Genomic DNA, 21,048 nt, shown 5'->3' on the forward strand with positions numbered 1-21,048 from the left:
TCCTCGGAACGGCGGTGCGCTCAGGGAGGGTGCCAGACCCGCAGGTCCGACCCGACCGGCAGGAGGCGGTCTGGGTTTGCGCAGAACCTCGGGAACTCCAAAGAAATGCCATCCCCATGTCGGAGAGGCCGGGAAAGATGCCGGGGCACTCGAGTTCCCGGGTTTCGAGGTTAGGACTTCGGGGGTAAAGAGGGTTCGGGCCGGGCCCGAGGACCGCGCGGCGGATAGGGGGCGCCCTGTCACTGCGGAAGCCAGTGGCGTGTGCTCCTGGGTAAGCCGGGATCCCGCCCACCAACTGTGGCAAGAACTTGGAAGGTTCGCTCTTTAGGAAGGTAGTTCCCTTTCCTCCAGAGGACCTTCTCTCTCCGTGCCACTCGCTCCTTTTGTTCGTGGAATAATTTCTACAACCATATTTTCGATCCGTAGTAAAAAGAGAAAGGGAAGTGGAACACATACACGCACAGATTAGGTTAGCTAGAATGTTCACTTCCATACACACCAGAAAGCTGTTTGTCATCGTTTCGCAGGTTTGTCTGGGCGTCACTTTTCTATTGGACATGAGAAGCGCCCTGTGGGGAGTGGGGTTGACTGTGTTTTGGGATGTGTGTGTGTGTGCATGTGCGTGCGTGTGCGTGTGTGTGCGCGCCTGCATTTCTGCCCTGAGCCCATGCAGAAAGCTTTGAAAAAACAAATAACTTATCTTTTGAGTGCCAGTGTGCACCCCTCTTTCCCAAGCTTTGGGCAGAACGGTCACATTGCTCCCTCATGCTCTGAGACCCGGTGAGAAATGCTGGGGATCTGGTCCCTTTGGCTCCCCACTGCACACCTACACTAAATGTGCATACACCCCATGACACACTTCCCTGATGCACTGGGCCAGCCTGCCCCTCCCGGTATCCCTTAGCGCTGCTCAGGGCTTTCAAAGCAATGCAGACTTTGGCTTTGGGGTATCCTGCCTGTCCCCCAGCCCCTACAGTCGCTCAGTGGGTTCATTAACCCTCTCACTATAAATTGGTAAAACCATTTGCATAGTTCAGCACAAAAGGTGCTGCCCTCAGTTGTATCTGGTTCAAAGCTATGCAGGCCTAAATTACCTGGGTAGAGGGAAGGAGTGGCTTCCCTACACAGACTGTCCTTCCTTGCTGGCCTTCTAGCCTGACACTCACCCAGCCCTTCCATTTTCAGTGCTCAGCTCTGTGCCTGCCACCTCGCCCCTGTCTTCTGACACCATTACCCATCACTCTGGACAGGTAGGCCAGATAACCACTATTTCCTATTTGTTCTTTACCTTTAATGTGGGGGGCACAGGATTGGATCCTCATGGCCCAGCCTGTTTTCAGAACCAAGAAAAGAAGTCCACATCAAACACCTGTAATAACAACCCCTGCAATCTGGGCTCACTGGGGTGTTGGTGGCTGGCCCTGGACAGATGATAATCTGAACCCAGAAGCTGGAGGAAAAATAAAAAGCAAGTATATGGTTTTGAGGCGTCTAATTCTTATAAAACAGCCCTTCGAGAAAACAGAGACCCTCCCTGAAGTAAATTCCATGTGTCCCATTATTGATTCCTTTATTCCCCTCTCTCCTCCCGCCTCAACCTCAACCTCCTGCCCTGTTTGTTTTAGTTACGAAATGCTGTGGGCACCTCGGTTGCGACTGCAAAGTAACCTTGAAACACGGCGTCCTGAATGTCAGAGACAAATAGCAGTCACCCAACCGTCGACTGAAGTTGGCGGGGCCGCGTGCGCCCTGCGCTCGGCGATCCGACAGTGCTCTTGTCCGCCAGCCGCCCCTCTGTCTGTCGCCGGAGGCTGGGCTCCGAAGAGGCAAAAGCCGAGGCGGCCGGACCAGGCGCACCCCGCGCGCCTTCCGGAGCCGCTCCAAGTCTTAACTGTAACAGGGAGGGGCCTCCCAGGAGCAGCGGCAGGCGAGTTCAAGGTGTGTACACAGTTTTTCTAAATACGACAGCGCTTTGCAAATTGGCTCTGTCACCGTCTTGTCGTTTTGACAGGGAATGGAACACTGAGAGCGAAGAAACCCGAGATGAGTAAATGCGGCAATTCTAAGGCTCTGCAGAGGGGCAATGGGGCGCTGAAGCCCGGCGCGCCCTTCGACAGGCGCAACAGGAGCCGGGCTCTATGGGACCCGGCGGGGGTCAGAGCGCTGGGCCGCTCCGGGTTGGCTTCCTCCCAGGTCCCTCCTCCCACGGGCACTTCCCGAGGGCTCGGGGGGAAAAGGGGGCTGGAGTAGAGAGTCTGTGCGCCCACTCGCCCGCTCGCCTAGCCCTGTACCGGTGCGGGGCGCGGCTGCAGTGGGGCGGGCGCCGGGCGCCGAGGGGCAGGTGCCGGCGCCGGCGGAGTCTCCCTCTCACCTAGGTGTGAGCTGATTATTCAAATGGGCTGCCCCGGGTCTGGGGATTGGAGGCCCGCGCCGGCGCGCCGCGCTATATCACCAGCCGCCCACGTCACTGCGGCACTTGTCCGCTCCGCGGTCCACACCTCCTCCTCCTCCTCCTCCTCCTCCTCCTCCTCCTCCTCCTCCTCCTCCACCTCCTCCTCCTCCTCCTCCTCTCTTCCTCCTCCTCCCTCTCTCCACCCCCCCCCCCACTCGCCCCCGCGCCTCGCGCTTCCCGCCGCCTCTGGGCAGCTCGGCACTGCCAACCTCGGCCTCCGCCCGGCAGCCCGCGAGCGCGGCGGCGGCGGGCGGCAGGCGCTCCCTGCAGCGGGGCTCCGATCCGGACCTCCTCCCATCCTCGGCCCCCTCCTCCTGAGGCTTACCCCTCCCGCCCATTCCAACTACCGCCTCCGGCCGGCCAAGGAAAAGAGAGGGAGTGGAGCCGGAGAGAGGGAGCGCGAGAGAGGGAGGGAGGGGACGGTGCCTTAGCTTTTTTTTTTTTTTTTTTAAAGAGGGTGGGGGTGGGGGGTGATTGCTGATCGTTTGTTGTGGCTGTTAAATTTTAAACTGCCATGCACTCGGCTTCCAGTATGCTGGGAGCGGTGAAGATGGAAGGGCACGAGCCGTCTGACTGGAGCAGCTACTATGCCGAGCCCGAGGTAGGCACTCGCCTTTTCCAGGGGGAAGTGGGGTGGCGGAGTTCGCTCAGTTCACCAACCTCAGGACAGCTTCCTTTGCCGGCACCCGCCCCCCACCCCCAGCCGCTCTGGGCAGCTGCCTTTTCCACCCTCCTTCGACTCAAATGGGTCTCTTTTTTATACGACACACTGTTAGCCTTGAGATAATATTAACTTTGTGATCAAATATTGACTTGCGGCGCCTCCAAATCCTCTTCGTGGCCGAGCCACGCACTATCCTAACAGAGTTATGTTTGGCAGCGCGCGGCTGGGGAGGGGTGGGAGGTCGGCCGGCGAGGGGGTGGGGAGCTGAAGAGGAGAAGGTTGGCAGGAATTGGGGGTTGAGGTAGAGGCAGATTCAAAGACTAGGGACAAAGAGAACGAAAGTTTGTGGCTGCAAAGCTTAGCCGCGTGTACTTCAGTTCTCGGTCTCCTCCCTGTCCCTCCACTCAGTGCCTCCAGCTGGCCCCAAACTCTGCGCAGGCACTGGGTTTCGGTTCCCCTGAGGCCAAGGATGGGATCCCGGGAGGAAGGATGAACCCTGGGACAAACTCCGCTTGAGGCCGCTGGGGCGTTCTAGGCTGTGACCCACAGGTTGTTCGCTAGGGTCGGAGGTGGCGTCCGAGACCGCGGCGCCGGTTCGGTATGCTGGCTGGAGAGTTGGGGAGAGGAGATGCATTTGGGGAGCCTGGGCTAGGGGTGCTCCAGGGGACCCTTGTCTTAGAATCTGAGCAAGGCGTAGAAGGGCTAGGATCCCGCCACACGCAAACAGCAGCAGCCTGCCCGCCACCTTCTCGAGGGCGATCCCGGCGCGCTCCGAGTGAAACGCACTGGGTGTTTGGGGCCGGGACCGGGCAAGGGAAGGACTCCCCAGAGGCCTCCCCGGAGGCGGGGGCCTGGGCTGGCCCGGTGGGTGGGAGGTCAGGGCACGCTCAAGCCGCGGTGCTAACGCTGTGCGCCTCCCTCCTCGGGCTGTGTCCGCAGGGCTACTCCTCGGTGAGCAACATGAACGCCGGCCTGGGGATGAACGGCATGAACACGTACATGAGCATGTCCGCGGCCGCCATGGGCAGCGGCTCGGGCAACATGAGTGCCGGCTCCATGAACATGTCGTCGTATGTGGGCGCGGGCATGAGCCCGTCCCTGGCCGGTATGTCCCCCGGGGCGGGCGCCATGGCTAGCATGGGCGGCTCGGCCGGGGCGGCCGGCGTGGCGGGCATGGGGCCGCACCTGAGTCCCAGTCTGAGCCCGCTCGGGGGGCAGGCGGCCGGAGCCATGGGCGGCCTGACCCCTTACGCCAACATGAACTCCATGAGCCCCATGTACGGGCAGGCGGGCCTGAGCCGCGCGCGCGACCCCAAGACGTACCGGCGCAGCTACACGCACGCCAAGCCGCCCTACTCCTACATCTCGCTCATCACCATGGCCATCCAGCAGAGCCCCAACAAGATGCTGACGCTGAGCGAGATCTACCAGTGGATCATGGACCTTTTCCCCTTCTACCGGCAGAACCAGCAGCGCTGGCAGAACTCTATCCGCCACTCGCTGTCCTTCAACGACTGCTTCCTCAAGGTGCCCCGCTCGCCCGACAAGCCCGGCAAGGGCTCCTTCTGGACCCTCCACCCTGACTCGGGCAACATGTTCGAAAACGGCTGCTACCTGCGCCGCCAGAAGCGCTTCAAGTGCGAGAAGCAGCTGGCCCTGAAGGAAGCCGCAGGCGCCACAGGAGGCGGCAAGAAGGCGGCCTCCGGGGCCCAGACCTCGCAGGGTCAGCTCGGGGAGGCCGCCGGGCCGGCCTCCGAGACTCCGGCGGGCACCGAGTCGCCCCACTCGAGCGCCTCCCCGTGCCAGGAGCACAAGCGAGGGGCCTTGGGGGAGCTGAAGGGGACGCCGGCTGCGGCCCTGAGCCCCCCGGAACCGGCGCCCTCGCCCGGGCAGCAGCAGCAGGCGGCGGCCCACCTGCTGGGTCCTCCCCATCACCCAGGCCTTCCGCCCGAAGCCCATCTAAAGCCGGAGCACCACTACGCCTTCAACCACCCCTTCTCCATCAACAACCTCATGTCCTCGGAGCAGCAGCACCACCACAGCCACCATCACCACCAGCCCCACAAAATGGACCTCAAAGCCTACGAACAGGTGATGCACTACCCTGGCTACGGTTCCCCTATGCCGGGTAGCCTGGCCATGGGTCCGGTCACGAACAAAGCGGGCCTGGATGCCTCGCCCCTGGCCGCAGATACCTCCTACTACCAGGGGGTGTACTCCAGGCCCATAATGAACTCTTCTTAAGAAGAAGGCTGCAGCCGGCTAGCCGGGGACAAGGACAAGAGAGAGAGAAAGTGGGGAGAATTTGAGGAAGGGGTGTTGGAGAGAGCCAAGGGAGAAGAAATCCATTACTCCCCATCCCAAGGACAGCAGTCTCCCCTCACCTTCCCTCCCAAACAGCTCTTCCCTCCCAAACAGATGGGCCACACTGATACCTATTATTCTATATAAGAAGGGAAGGCAAAATGATAAAGAGTCAAAAAAGAGGGGGAAAAAAGAGAAAGAAAAGTGAAAAGAGCCTCCGGTTTCCACTACTGTGTAGACACCTGCTTCTTTAAGCATTTGCAAGTTCTGATTTTTTGTTGTTGTTGTTGTCTTTATTCATCCATTGCTGCTGTTGCAGGGAAGTCTTACTTGATTAAAAAACAAACAAAAAAAAAAAAACAAAAACAAAAACAAAAAAAATCCCACAAACTTTTGTGAGTGACTCAGTGTAAAACCATGTAGTTTTAACAGAGAAGCAAAGTTGTATTATTGTTCAAAAAGGAAAAAAAAAATGATGTAAGGGTCTGTTGTAAATGACCAAGAAAAAAATGCATTCCCATTCTTGACACGGTGAAATCCAGGTCTCGGGTCTGATTAATTTATGGTTTCTGCGTGTTTTATTTATGGCTTATAAATGTGTGTTCTGGCTGGAAGGGCCAGAGTTCCACAAATCTATATTAAAGTGTTATTGCCAGTTTTACCCTTTGAATCTTCAAAAAATTTTTTTTCCCTTTGCCTGACTTAAAAACTAAACAGGTCCAGAAATTATTTAAAAATAGGGGGAAAGAGATCCTGACTGGTTGCAGGTTTTATTTTATTTTGGTGAAGGGAGGGGCCATGGTGGTTGCTGTTTTAACAACATTTTATTATTAAAACTTTCAGACATGCTGAAGTTGGACAGACAGAAAACACACACGTACCCATTGCCCAGATCCTATTGTCTCGCTGTACTTGTTATATCACATATCTGTTCAGCTATCTACACCTCGACTGGTCCATTCAGATTATTTTTTCTAAATGCATTTCAGAGGAGATCAGGCACCGTTCAGGGTGTTATGGCCATAGACCTAGACGCATTTCAAAGTAAATTTCAGACATCAGTGCACTTACCCCTAAACACTTCAGCAAGCACATCAGGAAATAGAACTCAATATTGTTTATGATTAGTTTTGGAATTTTGAGTTTATCTTTACACACAATGAAACACAAAGATCTCAGGTGGACCATTCCCTGTGTTTGATGCAGCTGTATCTTTAAACTCAGGACAAAACTACATATCTTAATTTCCCATCAAGGCCACGTGAAGATGCAATGCTGATGTCTGTTCGGCCCCAGCGAGCTGACTTCTCTGGGGAGAGGCCGAGATTTTACATGTTTTTACTGTATTTCCAATCTTAGGCCTCCCTTCAAGTCAGTGAACCCAGATTGGATTTGCAAATTCCTGGCTCAGCTCTTTCATCTCTGTGTCTCTAGCACCCCTTTTACCCTCCTATGGAATTGGAACTGCCTGGATCCTACGGCCTCAAGCTTCTGTCTACACACCAGGACCCTATCCCACCCTTCTTCTTCACTTAGGTGTTCTGCATGGCCTTGGTAGACTTAGCTGTAGCATGAGAGCAGTGAGGCCTCTGGGACCACCCCTTCTGGCACCTCATCTGGAGAAACAGACTTTCTCCTGATATTGGTGTTTACAGGAATCTCTCCGGATAATGGTCCAAATCTCCCTTTTAAAATAAGGTATTTTGGGGGATGACTCTCAGGTAAGGGGGGTGGGATATCTTGCGCCGCTTGTCAAACGATACTGGCCAGTGGTGAGATCCCAGGGTTTGCAGATGTGCTTACCCCTCCTTCCTTCCCAAAAAACCCACGCCTTTGGACAGCATCCAGTTAGCCCAACATGGCAAGCCAGGATTACAGAGCCAAGGGGATGAAGAGGTGTTTTGTGAGCCTTAAAAGAAAATCCAAAAGTATAAAGAAAGGCCCAGAATAAATTCCTACAAATATTGCTGTATCTCCCCACAGATGGCCCTAAATAAGCAGCCAACCCAAGTGGAAGCCCCACAGGCTAAACGCGGCCTGGGGGGCTCAAAGGGGACCCGGCTTTGGCTTTGCCTGGGGCATGTGCCCACCTACAAACTGGCCAAGCGAAGGCAGGATCCAGTGTCCCCTGCAGACTTAGGGACATACCAGGCACAGCTAGCTTACGGTGGGTGGGTGATTACTCTCCGCTGGCTTCTGAAGTAGGGACTTTTTGTCTCAAAGTTTTATAGCCCAGGGCCCTGTTTTCAGGGACCAATTTTTTGGTCTTGTTGACCATCCAAACGTGGAATGTCCCAGGTTCGCCCCAACCCTGAGGTCCCCCCCCACCACCACCACCTCCCTTTGCCCTCTGCCACCTTGCAGGGGTCTCTGTTCCCTCAAACTCTGGCCTTCCCACGCGCTTGAGGTGGGTTTGCCCTCCCCTTGCACCCCCCCCCCCCCCCCCCGTCTCCAAATCCCTTTTTAACATGCCACATTGTCCCGAGGAACACAAGGAAGAGAAATTGGGGCGGGGTGGGGGGGGATCCGGAGGCCGCAGCCAGCAATCAGGCCCGTCTCTCCCCCTGGCAAGGACACACACGTCGTGAGCTCGGCCTGAAATGTGTTTCATTATCACATAAAAGGCTCCCGTGGCGAAGGAGCCCAGAGGCAGGGCCGGGGGCCGAGTGGGGGACAATGGAGGCTGAAAGCGCTGCCCTAACCTGCTATGTTTCGTATCGCACGCCCATTGTGCGAGGGTCGTTTTAAACTACTTAGCGCTCCCCCCTCCACTGATCCCGGCCGATAAGATATAGTTCTGTCCGAATACATAAAAAGGATGTCGGGGAGCGGGCGCTTTCGGAGGCTTTTCTGCGCTACTTGGGTCTTTCACACACCCCCCCACCCCTCTTCAGACCCCTCCCCCAGCCGGGCTCCAGGCTCGCTAGCTCACACAGTGACCTCCGCCCGCTTTCCCCAACTCTAAGTATAGTAGGGTGCGGCGTTTCTTTTTGCCTCCCTCTTTTTCTTCCTTTTCCCTGCGCCATCCGCGCGCCGGTTTAAGCAACCGTGATCTGTGAATAAACAAAGTCAGTAAACAACCGAAAAAAACATTCTAGATCCGAATTCCAGGAGGGTAAACTTTCCATGCCACGTCACACTTCAGCAAATTTGCACAGATATTATATTGCCTCCCCCTCCTTTATTATTCTTTTTTTTTTTTTTTTTTTGCTAGGATCCCATTGTACTTAACTGAATTTTATAACGCTGATCGATATCTTGGTAAAATATTCATTTTTAAACTAGCGGGCAGTGAAATCTTTGCTTTGTGTGCTAAAGTCAACAGTCGCTCGGTTTGAGCTCAAATAAATGCGGAGATGCCTCGGCTCAGAGCAGTCGGCCACCTCCCTTCGAGCGCTGGACGCTCCGCCGCCCGCCAGCCCGCCGCACCACAGGTAGGGAGCGCGCCCACTCGGGGGCCGCGCCCGGGTCCCCTGGGCAGCGTCCGCCCCCCATTCCCCTCCGCGCGCCTCCCCTCCCCCAGCCAGCCCCTTTCCTTTCCAAGGGCCCCGACGCTAGGGGTTGGGGGTGGGGAGGTAGAGAATGAGAAGCTAAGTCGGTGAAGACCCTGGAGTTTGGAAGGTGGCCTATTCGTGCGGGGATTTCTGAGAATACACGGTGTGGGTGGACGACGGGGCAAAGAGCTGCAAACAGACTCAATCTGGGCTCTGAGCACATAGAGTTGGGTTGGGGCCCCGAAGCTACCGGAAGCCACTACAGGCTCCTGCAGCCCATCCGGGGTGAGGGCTCGATCCGACGGACGCGCGTTTCCCAAGGACAGTGAGGGGGTAGGGGATGGGGGAACGCCCTTGGCCCCAGAGTCAGGGGTGGAGGCAGCGGAAAACGGCATGCTGGTATCCCGTGGCTGCATCGGCAGAGGCCCGAGAGTGGCGAAGCCCTCCCCGCCTTCCCCGGCGCGCAGGGGTTCTAGTCTGGTCTAGGCGTTTCCCTAGAAACCCACAGACCGGGCAGCATTGGGGTCAACGCCTCGAGGCAGCAGGATTGGGACAGGGCCTTCCCCGAGAAAGGAGTATATTTTCGTTCTCGCTGCAAGAAGCGGCGGGTGCCCTTTACGCACAGAAGCGCACGGCTGCAGACAGTTTCGGGAGCCTCGGGGGTTACAAGCGGGGCCCAGCGGGGGAAGGGTGGAGAGAGAAACGCGCCGCCGGGCAATTAATCCTCATTCTCCCAGAGGCTGGCCCCGGGTAGGGGCGCGCTGCGGTGCGGGAGGAGAGGAGTTTGGAGGACCACACAGAACCAATTGCATCTTTCTCCCGCCTGTGGGAAGGCACCAGCTTGGAAAACTAGAAGTTCCAAAGCTGCCAGTTGTAACTGCAGGATCGTCGGGTATCGAGGCCAGGGCATGGGGTACTGAGAAGGCGTGTTTCTTCTGGGATCTTCCAGGTGTCCCCTGAAATTAGCATTCCCCTGGAGGTGTTTACTTTAAAGGGCTAGACATCCCGCCTTGTTTGAAGCCCGCGCAGACTTCTAGGTATTTCACCAGGCGGGGAGACAAGCGCTCTTTCCGTCCTCCCCGCAGTCACCAGATCCCGGGACCCAAGGGGCAGAAATCGGAATCGATCCCTGTAACTGGCAGGGTCAGTTATGTGGGCACCTCTGTGTGGGGACCATGCCCCCCTCCCCGCCTTCCCTGGCGTCCGGGACCGCGCACCTTTGTCCTCGCACCGGAGGCCGCTTGGGGAGCGCACCCGCTGCCCTCCAAGCCGCGGTTCCGGCTGGCGGCTAGTTATCTTCCCTAAACAAGATGGAACGCCTGCAGGACACACGGCTAGGCTAATCGTTTTTAAATAATTAATGCCTCCCCGTTCCGCTGGTAATGCGCGGCCTCGAATCCGTCAATTACTTGTCATTAGACGAGTGTCGCCCCACGGCCTTCCCTCGGGCCTTTGATGGCGCCCGGTCACCCAGCCCAGCCCACTCACGGCCGAATGAAAAAGTGCCCGGCCTTGAAGAGCCGGGTGCGGAGTAGCCACGGCCCTCGATTCAGTGCGAGTTTTGAAAGAAAGACCTTAGTTGAAGAGATGTAATCTTCCAAATGGCCAATTTAAACGCCTGATCTTTATCGCCCGCCTTCTCCCGGCTTTATAAGGAAAAGCCGGTCCTCAGTGTTTTGGGGGCCTTTTAATGTGGGGGTGGGGCGAGGAGAAGCGAAAGATGAGGCTTAATAGGGCACGGGGCAGGTGTTTGCTCAAGAAGGTTCCTGGAGGCACCTCGGGGTAACTAGTTTTCTAGCGCATCCTTCTAAGCATCAGGGGCCTGGACCAAGTACTGGCTGCCCGCTTTGAAGGCCGGTGCGCCGGGACAAGTCTTCTGGAATGTATAAACCAGAACCGTCCGGAGAAAGCGTCAGGACCTTTTCAGGCAGTGCATCTTCACCCTGCAAGAGGTAATAGGACCCCCCACCCACCATGGGCCTGACATCACAGAACAGTGGGTGCCGGTTGATGCCCACGGACTTGTAGGTACCAAGTCCTGCCGCCCAGAAGAGGCGCCCAACACACACGCCTTAGAGCCACCATCCCAAATTTGCTGTCCCTGTCGTAGCACAAGAGCTTGATTTCAGACCCCAAATGCCTTTGCTGGGTCAGGGACACTGTGGAGACCGGCCTTGGCCACAGCACCATGGCCAGCCAAGGGGTGGTGGAGTGAAATTAAAACGAAAACGAAAACAGAAGAGAAAATTTCCCCAAAGTTTGCTACTGATTTCATTACGTTTCTGCTGCTCCCTATCCTCCCCCCCATCAAAGGTGTTTTTTGTTTGTTTGTTTTTGTTTTACAGTAAATAAATTGTCAAGGTTTCAGAACCTTACATGCCTCCTTGGAGCAAAAACCATGTGCTGTATCTGCACCACTCTCAGCTTTACAGATCACAAGTTTCTCATAACCTCAACTCCCAGGAATGGTTTGCCTCTAAGAAGAGAATAGAAGACATGAGGGGTGGAGGGGGAAGAAATCATGAGGAGAGTGGGAGAAAATTTTTAAACATATAGAGAGATGGAGAAAGGGTGATTGGAACGTGCCTGTGTGCCTGGTTGCCCCCAGAGGACCCTGGGCTGTGCTTTAGGCCTTTGACTTCAGACCTACAGCCTTTCTAGAGCATTCCACAAAGATTGGAATTTTTTGAAAAATTCCTTTTTGATGAGATTCACCGGATATGGGCAGGAAGTTGCAGGCACCTCCAGAGACAAGCAAACACAAATTACACGGAATAGATATATGTCCCCACTGGAGCTCAGCGGGGTCCCCACCTCCAGGCAAGCTTGGTTTCTTCTCCCTTTGACAAAACTCCCAGGGAGCGCCCTACCCCGGAGCTCTCCAGGGGTTGCCTCGGAAGCCTAAATCCTGGGGCATCTTCCCCATTCTGTTCACAGCCTTCCTGCCCACTCTCTTATCCTTTTTCTCCTTTCTTCTTTAAAACAATCATGTGTGTCCCCCCTTGCCCCCTCCCGCCATTGTATTTGTTGATGACCTAACACGCTCACACCAAAAGCCACACACAGAAAACCAACAACGTGGGATGGGAGGAGAGACCAATTATGATTGAGGCTAACAAGCGGGGAACACCCAAGTTGAGGCCGGCTGTCTCCTGGGAGACTGATGGAGGCTTATTTTACAAGCTGTCATTCCATCCTGGTCCCTATTGCCAGATTGGAGGTGATTCCTCTTCTCCCCTCCCCCTCAGCCCCTGCACCCTTTGGGCTTATTCCAGATTCTTTGTATATCCTCTGCAGAAGCGGCCCCCCAAGTCCCTCTCCTGCACAGGTGGAAAGAGCAGCACATCCTCACAACAGCATGCCTATTTTTCACATCAGTGATTGTTCCTGAGATTTCTGAGCTCATTGCCAGCAAGATGTGGACTGGTCAGATGTCACTGTCACACATGCCCCGTCCTCCTCACCAGGTTCCCATTAAAAGGCATTGACTACTTACCCTTTACACTCTTCCCCTCCTCCTGCCTCTTCCTCTTTTGCCCCTCCTACTCCTTCTTTTTCTATCCCCCCTCCCACCACCACCAAAGAAGGAGGGATATTTTACTGTCAGATAACACAACTGATAGCTGGGAATGCTAAAAGAAGCAATACAAATTAAGTTGCTTTCATTCATCCCAAACTAGAGGTCTCACATTCTCATTAGAGTAACTGCCTGGGGTTTACTCCTCTCTTGAAGCTAATTAGAGGCAGTAATATTCCCTCTGATGTCAGGACATCATTCGAGCAACATCATATTTATTTAACTTTAACATATCAAATTAACTGAGAGGGAAAATTTCAGCATCACCGACATGGGTGACAAAGAAATGCTCGAGTACAATGCCGTTAGAACCTCGGAATGAGAGATCCTTTGCTGTGGTTTAGTTCCCCTTGCAGAATGGGTTCTGCTTCTGCTTGCTTAAGTGGTTGAGGACCAGACTTCCTTCACAGGTAAATCAGCTCTTCCATTGTTTCGTTTATCTGAAAAGAGTAAAACCACAAAGTTCAAGAGTAAGCAGGAAGGTTTTTGGACCAGGGTTGGTAATGACCCCAGCAAATCAAAATAAGATTGTGTGTGTGTTTTGACTTTGTTATTTCATTAGAAAGACGATCTCAGTTCATTAGCTGTTCTTTTTTTCACAAAGCACAAGTAATTATACAGTGGATTTTGTTGGGAAAATTTTGCTCATGTGAAAAAGGACACACATTCCTAATTTGAAGACATGGATGTTAAGAGCATATTATTGGAAGAGGAAACATAATACTGAGAAGTGTCTGGAGAAGGCTTGAGAAGAGTTAAGGCATGAAGTGGGTGGCTGGAGTACTGGGAAGGGCAGAGGATGATTATGTGTCATTTCCCATGAGGGAACAGGGTGACATGTCAGCTAGGGCAGGACCTGGATCATAAGAACTTCTATATGGAGACAAATCAGGATGTAATATGTGGACCCCCCTGGTACAAAAATATGCAACCATCTGCTCAAACTTTCTGCTTGCTTTGTCTTCTAAAGCCTAATCTAAGGAATTTAAAACAAAAAAAGACCAATCCATTATATATTTTTCATTTAGTCTGCAATTCTCTATTACATTGAACCGAGCTGTTCACATACAGAAGTTGTAACTTCAACTGCTTGTTAGCTGAGGAAATGCATCCTCTATGCAGAAGAGTCCATTTTTTTGGCAAAACTTTTGACTTTCATTCTACCTTCTTGGTGTTTCTCATCTCCCGCTGCCCCCCCCCAAGTCCCTACCTCTCTTTTCTTTATCACAATTGTATTCACGTCAACCACCATTGAGTAGGGTCCCACATGTGCCAGACAATGTGCTAGGTGTCTTCATAAACATGACTTCATTTAAGCTTCCCCACATCCCACTGGTAGATGACAGAATTTATGGGAGATGGACCTGGGGCAGAGAGACGTTAGGGAACTGCTCAGATTTCAGAGCTCACCACTGAACTCAAGTCTTGCAACTCTATGTTTTTTTCAACTTCTTTTGGCCTCCTATGGCGGGGTGGGGGGGGGCACAGACCTCTTTGATTCAAATGCAGTAGGAAACCTGCTTCTCCACAACCCCCAACTTTTCACTGTGGGCTGTTGTTGGTAGAGGGGAGGCTGAATGTTAGGAGAAAGGTGATAAGAAACAGGAAGATCTCAGGAAGAAGGATGGCAGAGACTCCACCTGCTATCCTAGAAGGGATTAGGATGCATTATGTCTGGGATCAGGCTGGATTCTTATTTTCTCTTCTGGAGCAACACAGTGTATTCCTATGTGACGATGGTTTCTCAAAGCTGGCCAGAGGTTCAATCAGAACTGGACCACAACTGCACCACCATTGAAGCTGCTGTAGCCAGCTGGCTAATGCTGGAGGGGAAGAGAGAGGGAGAGAATCAGCAGCCTGTGATTAAAAAGAGAAAATGCCGGGGAAGAGGGGGAAAAAATGTCAGGGGCAGAAACAATGACCTGGCATCCGGGCTTAAATAATGCACATAGCCCAATTATTTCTTGAGGTGTAGCCTGCCAGCCGTATTCCTTACTGAGAATTCTGGAGCAGAGGCCAGGAATGTTCTGAGAGACTCCTGCTTCTGACCTCCCTCTGACCCACACCTGGTGGCCTAACCGCACAGGTGACAGCACAGCTGGAATGCACGCACCGCCCACAGCTGGGCTTCAGGGCTGCCCTCACGCCAGCACCAGCTGCAAGAACAGCAAAAGGCCCCAGCCCCCACAGCATTCCTCCCCCCACCCTGCCCCCGCTGTCCACATATACACAAATTCAGATCCAGATAAACACCTGCCTCAGAGGTTTGCCACTGGACGGGTGCTGGCCCAGGAGGACCAGCTTGCTTCTGTCACAGAGGGAGGATAGGATGTGACCCAGCACTCAGCAGGCCTGCAGTCTGAGAGGAGAGCACACCCCAGCCAAGTTTCACGTCTGAGCTGAGCATGGTACATGGATGTGCAGGGAACGCTGGCTGATACCTGCTTGTGCCAGGCCCTGGGGACACAATGTGGAATGAACAGGCTGGACACAGGCTTGGACTGGAGGCCTCCTTTTCTTTTCCACTTACTGAAAGATAAGTTCCCTGGGTGTCCATGGTTTTTAGTGGTGTGGGGTTTCCTGTATACTTAGCATCTTCCATTTCGGGATTTGTGGGGAGGCTCTGGACAACTGGATTCTAAGGCCAGTGCCACACAAAATGATGTGTAGGGCATGGGAATAACTGACTCTTGGAAGTACACAAAGTTCTAGATTAAACCATACTTTTCACTCCAAACTGGACAATTGCGATGTTAGGTTGAGGTGGGGACGATGCATCCAGAATGACAGTTACCCACTCTCAGGTTGAGTGCTGAGCTTCCTAGAGACTGCTCGAAAAGGGCAGTCATCCAATCTTCCGGCTGTTTATGGGGACAAGTAGGGGCAGACATCCAATCTATATTTTGTCCATCCTCCATTTAATGACCACTCCCCTCCCACCAGCAGTTTGCCAATTAAAGGCCAATCTCTCTTGATTTCTTTGCTTTAAAAGGACATTTCGATTCATGCAGCCAAACAATTAAATCCCCCTCTTGCCTCTCCCTTCCCAGAGCTCGCGAACAAGATGCTTCCCTATCTCTTGCCAGCATTGAGCAGTGGGAAGGAGCTGATCTCAGGTGCTAACCTGAAGTTATCAGAATGCCAGACTCATTTAGGGAGCTCAACTCTGGAACCCGAGGCGATCCCTTCATTGATTGTGGAAAGCGCTGTTTAGATTTTGTCGTAGCTCAGTAAACAACCAAAAGTAACTGCGGGATTTCTGTCTTACATTCAGCTGAATCCCTCTCTTTCTCGCGCGCGCTCTCTCTCTCTCTCTCTCTGTCACACACACACACACACACACACACACACACGCACACACACACCACATACACTCCTCCTCTCCCACAGGCTCCTGTTAATCAGGAAGGGATAGTCAGACCAAGGTCCTTTAAGAACACCCTCATCTAACTCTCCAGCAGCTGAATCTTTTGTAGGGGAGAGCTACACCTTTCTCCAAGAACTCACATCTCTCCCAAAAGGCACAGCCTCCCGAGTTCCTAAGTCTGTAGCGAAAGCTCTTGAGAAAGGGTTGTGCCTTTGGGCCCCTTACTCTGCCATCTCTGAAAGCCCCCACCTGGCTAAAAGACTTGCCAGGGACTTGGCCTCTGTGGCCTCCTTTCCCCCACCCCAGTGCTTCCCTGAGATCCGGGTTGTCTTTCATGAGCTTGTTGCAGCTCAGACCCAGCTGCACAAAATTGAGGGTGAGGGGTGGATTCCCTGTCTGCAATGCTGGGGCGCTGCTTCTGGGCTGGGCAACACGGTCCTGGATACAGATCTCTTTGGGGGTAAAGGTGAATTAAATTGGCAAGCTCTACTCTGATACTCAAACTTCTGCAGTTCTTAGCAAGATCCCCATTTAGGCCTCAATTACTAGTAGTAAAAGAGAAAGATGCTTCCTATTGTCCACAATTTGCCATTCTCTGAATAGACCATTTGTTTTAATTAGGTCCCCTTCATTTAGTTCTATCTGCGGGAGCAGGTTTGCTCTGAAGTGATTGTGTTGAACGTGCGCACTCTGCCATCTATTTGTGTAAAATAAATAGAAAGACATAATTGCCAGTCATCACAATATAAAAGATTAGTGCAAATCCTAAACAATGATCATTTAAAATTCAATAATTCTTAGAAAAAGGAGTCAAATGATAAAGCACAGTTTCCCCGAAGGTGTTAGACACAACGGGCCTGCAATGGATGTGTGTTTAAAAATTAAGAAACTTTTTTTCCCCTAAGTTGGTACTATTTCAAATGAAATTCTTTTCTTATTTGTTTAGAATGCCTTTCATATGAAAAAAAAATTCAAATCAGATCACCTCAACTTAAAATACAGGTCTTCAATATTAGCCAGCCTCAAGCAGAAAGCTTTCTAAAAGTCTTGCAAATCTAATCCCTGGTTCTATTCTTCCCAAGATGCCAAAATTCTAATATCTTTTATTTTTTAAAGTCCCTAATTTTGTCCATGACCTCTCCAATCTTAGAAAAATCGGGGGGGGGGTGGAGAAAACAAATACAGTAATGTGTAAATTCTTAGGACTTAAGATAGGGATGTATTCCACAGTATCGAAAGTTCCACAACATTTTGCACATTAAGCAATTTTTTTTTTTTTAAACAAGGGGTAGCTCTTGCAATTAGATTGCTATTTTATTATACAAGGTACAAACCAATAAAGTATGCCATTTCTTTTCCCCTTCCCTTTTCCTAGTACAATTTGGGAAGGAGGGTAAAATGCATTTTGGGTTTTGATATATTTATTTTGGGCCAACCATCTGCATATTTCATGAGGCTCAACTATTTCTCTGCACAATGTACGGTCTATTCTGTGTCCTGAGGAAACGAAAGAATAACAGACTGCCGGTCCCTCGACCACTTGTGTTACTCTTCAGTTCACAGTATTCTAGCTCCATTGTTATCGATAGTCCTATTTTGTTAAATATCAGCTTGGCTATGATGAAAGCTAATTATGCAATTCCACTTCATTTCTGCCTCTAAATTTTATACTTGATAAAATAGCTCAATGATGCTAATTAAATTTCTGCTTACAAAGATGATTTCTTTGTATTTCTCAAGGTTTGGCTTTCTGGCTATGAAATTTACACTAAAAACATTTCTGGGGGTAGCAAATATATTGATCATTTTTGGATTAAGACTGTTAAAATATATATTTCAAATGTTTCTGAGTTAGAATAGATCCTATGTAGAAGAGGGATTTGTTCTATTTACCTCTTTCCTTTGTGCAACGTTTGTGCAGATCGCCCCACACCTGGGAAGTAGTTTAGATATTTTGTAATAGTTCACTACCTCTGGAGCCCAGGCAAAGCCGTGCTAAATTTTGAAAAATAATTCAGGAGACACTCGCAGATATTGGGACACAGGGTGTATGTAACCTCCCATGGCTGAGACAAGCGACATGATGTTTGGTGCAAGGGGCGAAAAACACGACCTAACAGTGTTTACATGTGTATTCAGCCATGAAATTGAATATTATCAAAGTTGAAAAATGCAAATCAAATTAAAACCATGGAAAATTGTCTTTGGAATTACAGCGGCCTCGAGACCCCAAGTGTTTGCTTAAATTGAAGCGTTTAGAAAATGAAAAACCCTAAATTGCCCCCTTCTATTCCCCCCCACCCACACTCCCCCGCCGTATGAAATTTGTTCTTTAATTCTACCAGAAATGTGTTGAGGCTCAGCCATCAATCGTTCCTCCTTGGCATCAATCACACTGAAATAGAACTTTTTCTTAGAAATTAATTGTCTCCCTTCACTTAGTGTCACTAAAATCGGACGTGCTTCAGAAACTGAGCGGCACCGCTTTGCTTATTCCGAAATGAGCCCCACACCTCAGGCTGCCAGGTTCTTCTCCCTGTAAGTGCCGCTGCCGAGCCTAAGCCACCCAAGCTATACGCTGCGGGGGCTGCTGGCGCTGGTCCGGGAGGGCGGCGGGCGGCGGGCGGCGCGCTGGGGGCCCCGGCCCCACACACGCTTGGCGCAGCCGGGGCTACCGGGCCGCTGGGTCTGCGGAGTAGCGGGCCAAGCCCCGGAGCCTTCGCGCTCATTCGTTGCGCTTTCCCACGTCGGGGAAGCCTGAAATATGGAAACGTGGCACTTTGCTTCGCTAACGCAGGAGTTCCCAGGGTCTTGATGGAGAAAGACCAAAAGAGGAAGTGTCAAAAATCTACTTTTTAGAAGTGAGACGTCTGAAAAGTAATAAGCAGGGATGGCAGGGCGTGCGGGGGCGGGTCATTCTTGCCTTTTTCCAAGTTCTAAAGCGCAGGAAACACACGCTTAGAGGCCAACCCATCAGATGGGGCCAATCTCACCCCCAGTCGCCTGGGTGCTGCAAACTTTAGTCCTCTCCCGCCCCTCCCCCATTTCTCTCCAGCCTGGGAGAAAACCAGCGCGCCAGCCGTTCTCCAGTAGATGCCAAATGCGGCCGCGTTCGGAGAGAGCCCGCAGAGCCCTAGTGGCGCAGCAGGAAGTGCAGGTGGAACCGCTGGCGGCGCTCTGCGCGGACCCGGCCTGGGGTCAAGGGTGGCAGCCGGACCCAGGTCGGGTGGAAGCCGGACCCAGGCAGGCGCGCCCACAGAGTTAATAGGGACTGTGGGGACGCTGGGGATGCCGGCAATGGTTAGGTTGTGCTGGCGTGGCCTTGGAAAACTTTCATCTCATTTGATGACCCTCGAGGATATTTATTCCCCACCCTCCCCAGCCTGCCTTCCTCTAGTTTGAACATCCATCCACCTGGGCAGGTCCGGGATGGCCAAGGGTGGTCTGGCTTTTTCTCCCATGGGGAGCAGAGACAACCGGTGGCCTCCGCGTCACGCAGTCCTCCCTCCGGACCTCCAGCTCAGCCCTTGTAGATTTGAAGGGCAGAGGCTGTTGCAGAAATGCAGTAAATCCAGTCCTACGAACCCAGATAGGAGCGGGATGAAGAGTAGCGGAAGCCAATTTATATTTGAAGCCTACCTCTTTATTGCCTTTCCATGGATCAACACTAGCTTTATTTCCGTTCCAGGGATCAAGACTAGCTCAACTATGGCTGAGAAAACAACCCATGTTCCCCAGAGTTTAAAACCTGCCCATAAGTTGTGGTCGTGTTTTGGAGATTCGGGATCCTATTTCCAAGGAGAGTTGTCCGGGGCGTGTTTATGTTTGTTATTTTCAAAACCAAGCAAAGGAAACAGCAGCCAATTAAAATGAAATATTTTTATTTGCCTCCAACGTTGTCAGTGATTTGCCCCCTGGGGATCCACAATTTTCCCAAGCCTGTTAACGGGTGACAATGAATGAGTGCCTCGTGTAATTTAATTTTCCTGTCACACTAAATAGAGCTACATTGTAAACCTTAGATCTACTCTTACTGATAGGATCGCCTTGTTTTGCCATTTGCACCATAAAGACCCCCAAAAGGGACACTGTATTGTGACCTCTACTCTTGAATTATTCAAGAACTTAACGACATTTTCCATTTTAAAAAGGGAACTAATTGCCATTGATGTAAAGCATGTGACCTTCCCTGGGTGCCCAGTATGAGAATGTAACCATCTGTGTGTGCGTACAGGAGCTGCAGAAAGCGGGCAAAAATTGGAGAAAGTTGTAAACATAAATTAGCTCAAAATAGACATGGAATTAAGCACATTATTTAACTCCACGCCCAGCCATGACATAGGTTTCCAGAAAGTTCTCTTATGTGACCTAAAATCCTTATAAAATCTCATATCAACTCAGGCCTGTTTGGGGGCATGGCATGACTTTTTATCTAGAACAGTAATATTTGAATTAGTGAAATCCGGTATATCTTCATTAATGTGAAATCACTTCGTGTGATGTCAAGCAAAATATCTAATAATCTGCTCCCTTTCCTCCTCCTCCCCCTCCTCCCCTCTCCCCATCTCCCATCCTCCTCTTTGGTCTCTTCCTCCTCCTCCTCCTCCTCCTCCTCCTCCTCTTCCTCCTCCTCCTCTTCACCTTCCTTAATTTCATTATTTTCTTACTCAATAGGAAAAAGAAACTCACAACTGTAAATAAATTGTACCTCGGTATTTGCTATTTGAACCAGTCTTAAGTTTCGAGGAAAGCTGGCATTGAAATTCTTCAGGACCAGAATTCTCACTCTTCAAATTCCTTGAAAATGGATGCCTATCTTTCCTCAAAGTCGAAAGACTCCCAGTGTATTTTCTACTGTCCATTCACTCTGTCCCTTACCCCTAAAGAAAAACAAAAACAGAGAAAATGTTCTTTGGTTTCACAATTTCAGTGTGCAAAGATACCCTGATGCTTTTCCTGATCTACCAAGTCCACAGCCAATATTAACCATTTTAAAAGAGTAAGTAAATTGGAAAGTAAAACACATTCCTGGGTTGGGCTACAAATAACTTCTTTTGAACTTTTAAGTGATGCTTTCAACAAGGAATTTCGTCATTTGGGCAGAGAACGGACAGTTCCTTTTTAATAAACACACCATGGCTTAATTGAGAACTAAGTAACTTCTCTCTGTTAGGCTGTGTGAATCCACAC

The 21,048-nt window shown here is 51.5% G+C and overlaps 1 protein-coding gene and 1 long non-coding RNA gene across 3 annotated transcripts; both read left to right on the plus strand.

Moving 5' to 3' along the window:
- The first annotated feature begins 1,688 nt into the window (after positions 1-1,688).
- On the plus strand, positions 1,689-6,081 carry FOXA2 (forkhead box A2). 2 transcript variants are annotated; one of them, XM_086701555.1, is made up of 3 exons: positions 1,689-1,938; positions 2,984-3,053; positions 4,056-6,081. In XM_086701555.1, the coding sequence occupies exons 2-3, from the start codon at positions 2,985-2,987 to the stop codon at positions 5,358-5,360; spliced, it is 1,374 nt and encodes a 457-aa protein (XP_086557681.1). In that variant the 5' UTR covers positions 1,689-1,938; position 2,984; the 3' UTR covers positions 5,361-6,081. The 2 variants fall into 2 exon arrangements, with proteins under 2 accessions (XP_086557681.1, XP_025788086.1); XM_025932301.2 differs by lacking the exon at positions 1,689-1,938 and having other exon boundaries at positions 2,626-3,053.
- A 2,554-nt stretch (positions 6,082-8,635) lies between these two features.
- Positions 8,636-19,747, plus strand: LOC147582604 (uncharacterized). Its single transcript, XR_015249332.1, has 3 exons — positions 8,636-8,854; positions 18,301-18,396; positions 19,547-19,747. It is a non-coding gene; the product is annotated as an uncharacterized LOC147582604 (long non-coding RNA).
- Positions 19,748-21,048: the final 1,301 nt, after the last annotated feature.

Source organism: Puma concolor, chromosome A3, assembly GCF_028749965.1.
Source record: "Puma concolor isolate L17-30 chromosome A3, mPumCon1.1.hap2, whole genome shotgun sequence".
NCBI classification, from domain to species: domain Eukaryota; kingdom Metazoa; phylum Chordata; class Mammalia; order Carnivora; family Felidae; genus Puma; species Puma concolor.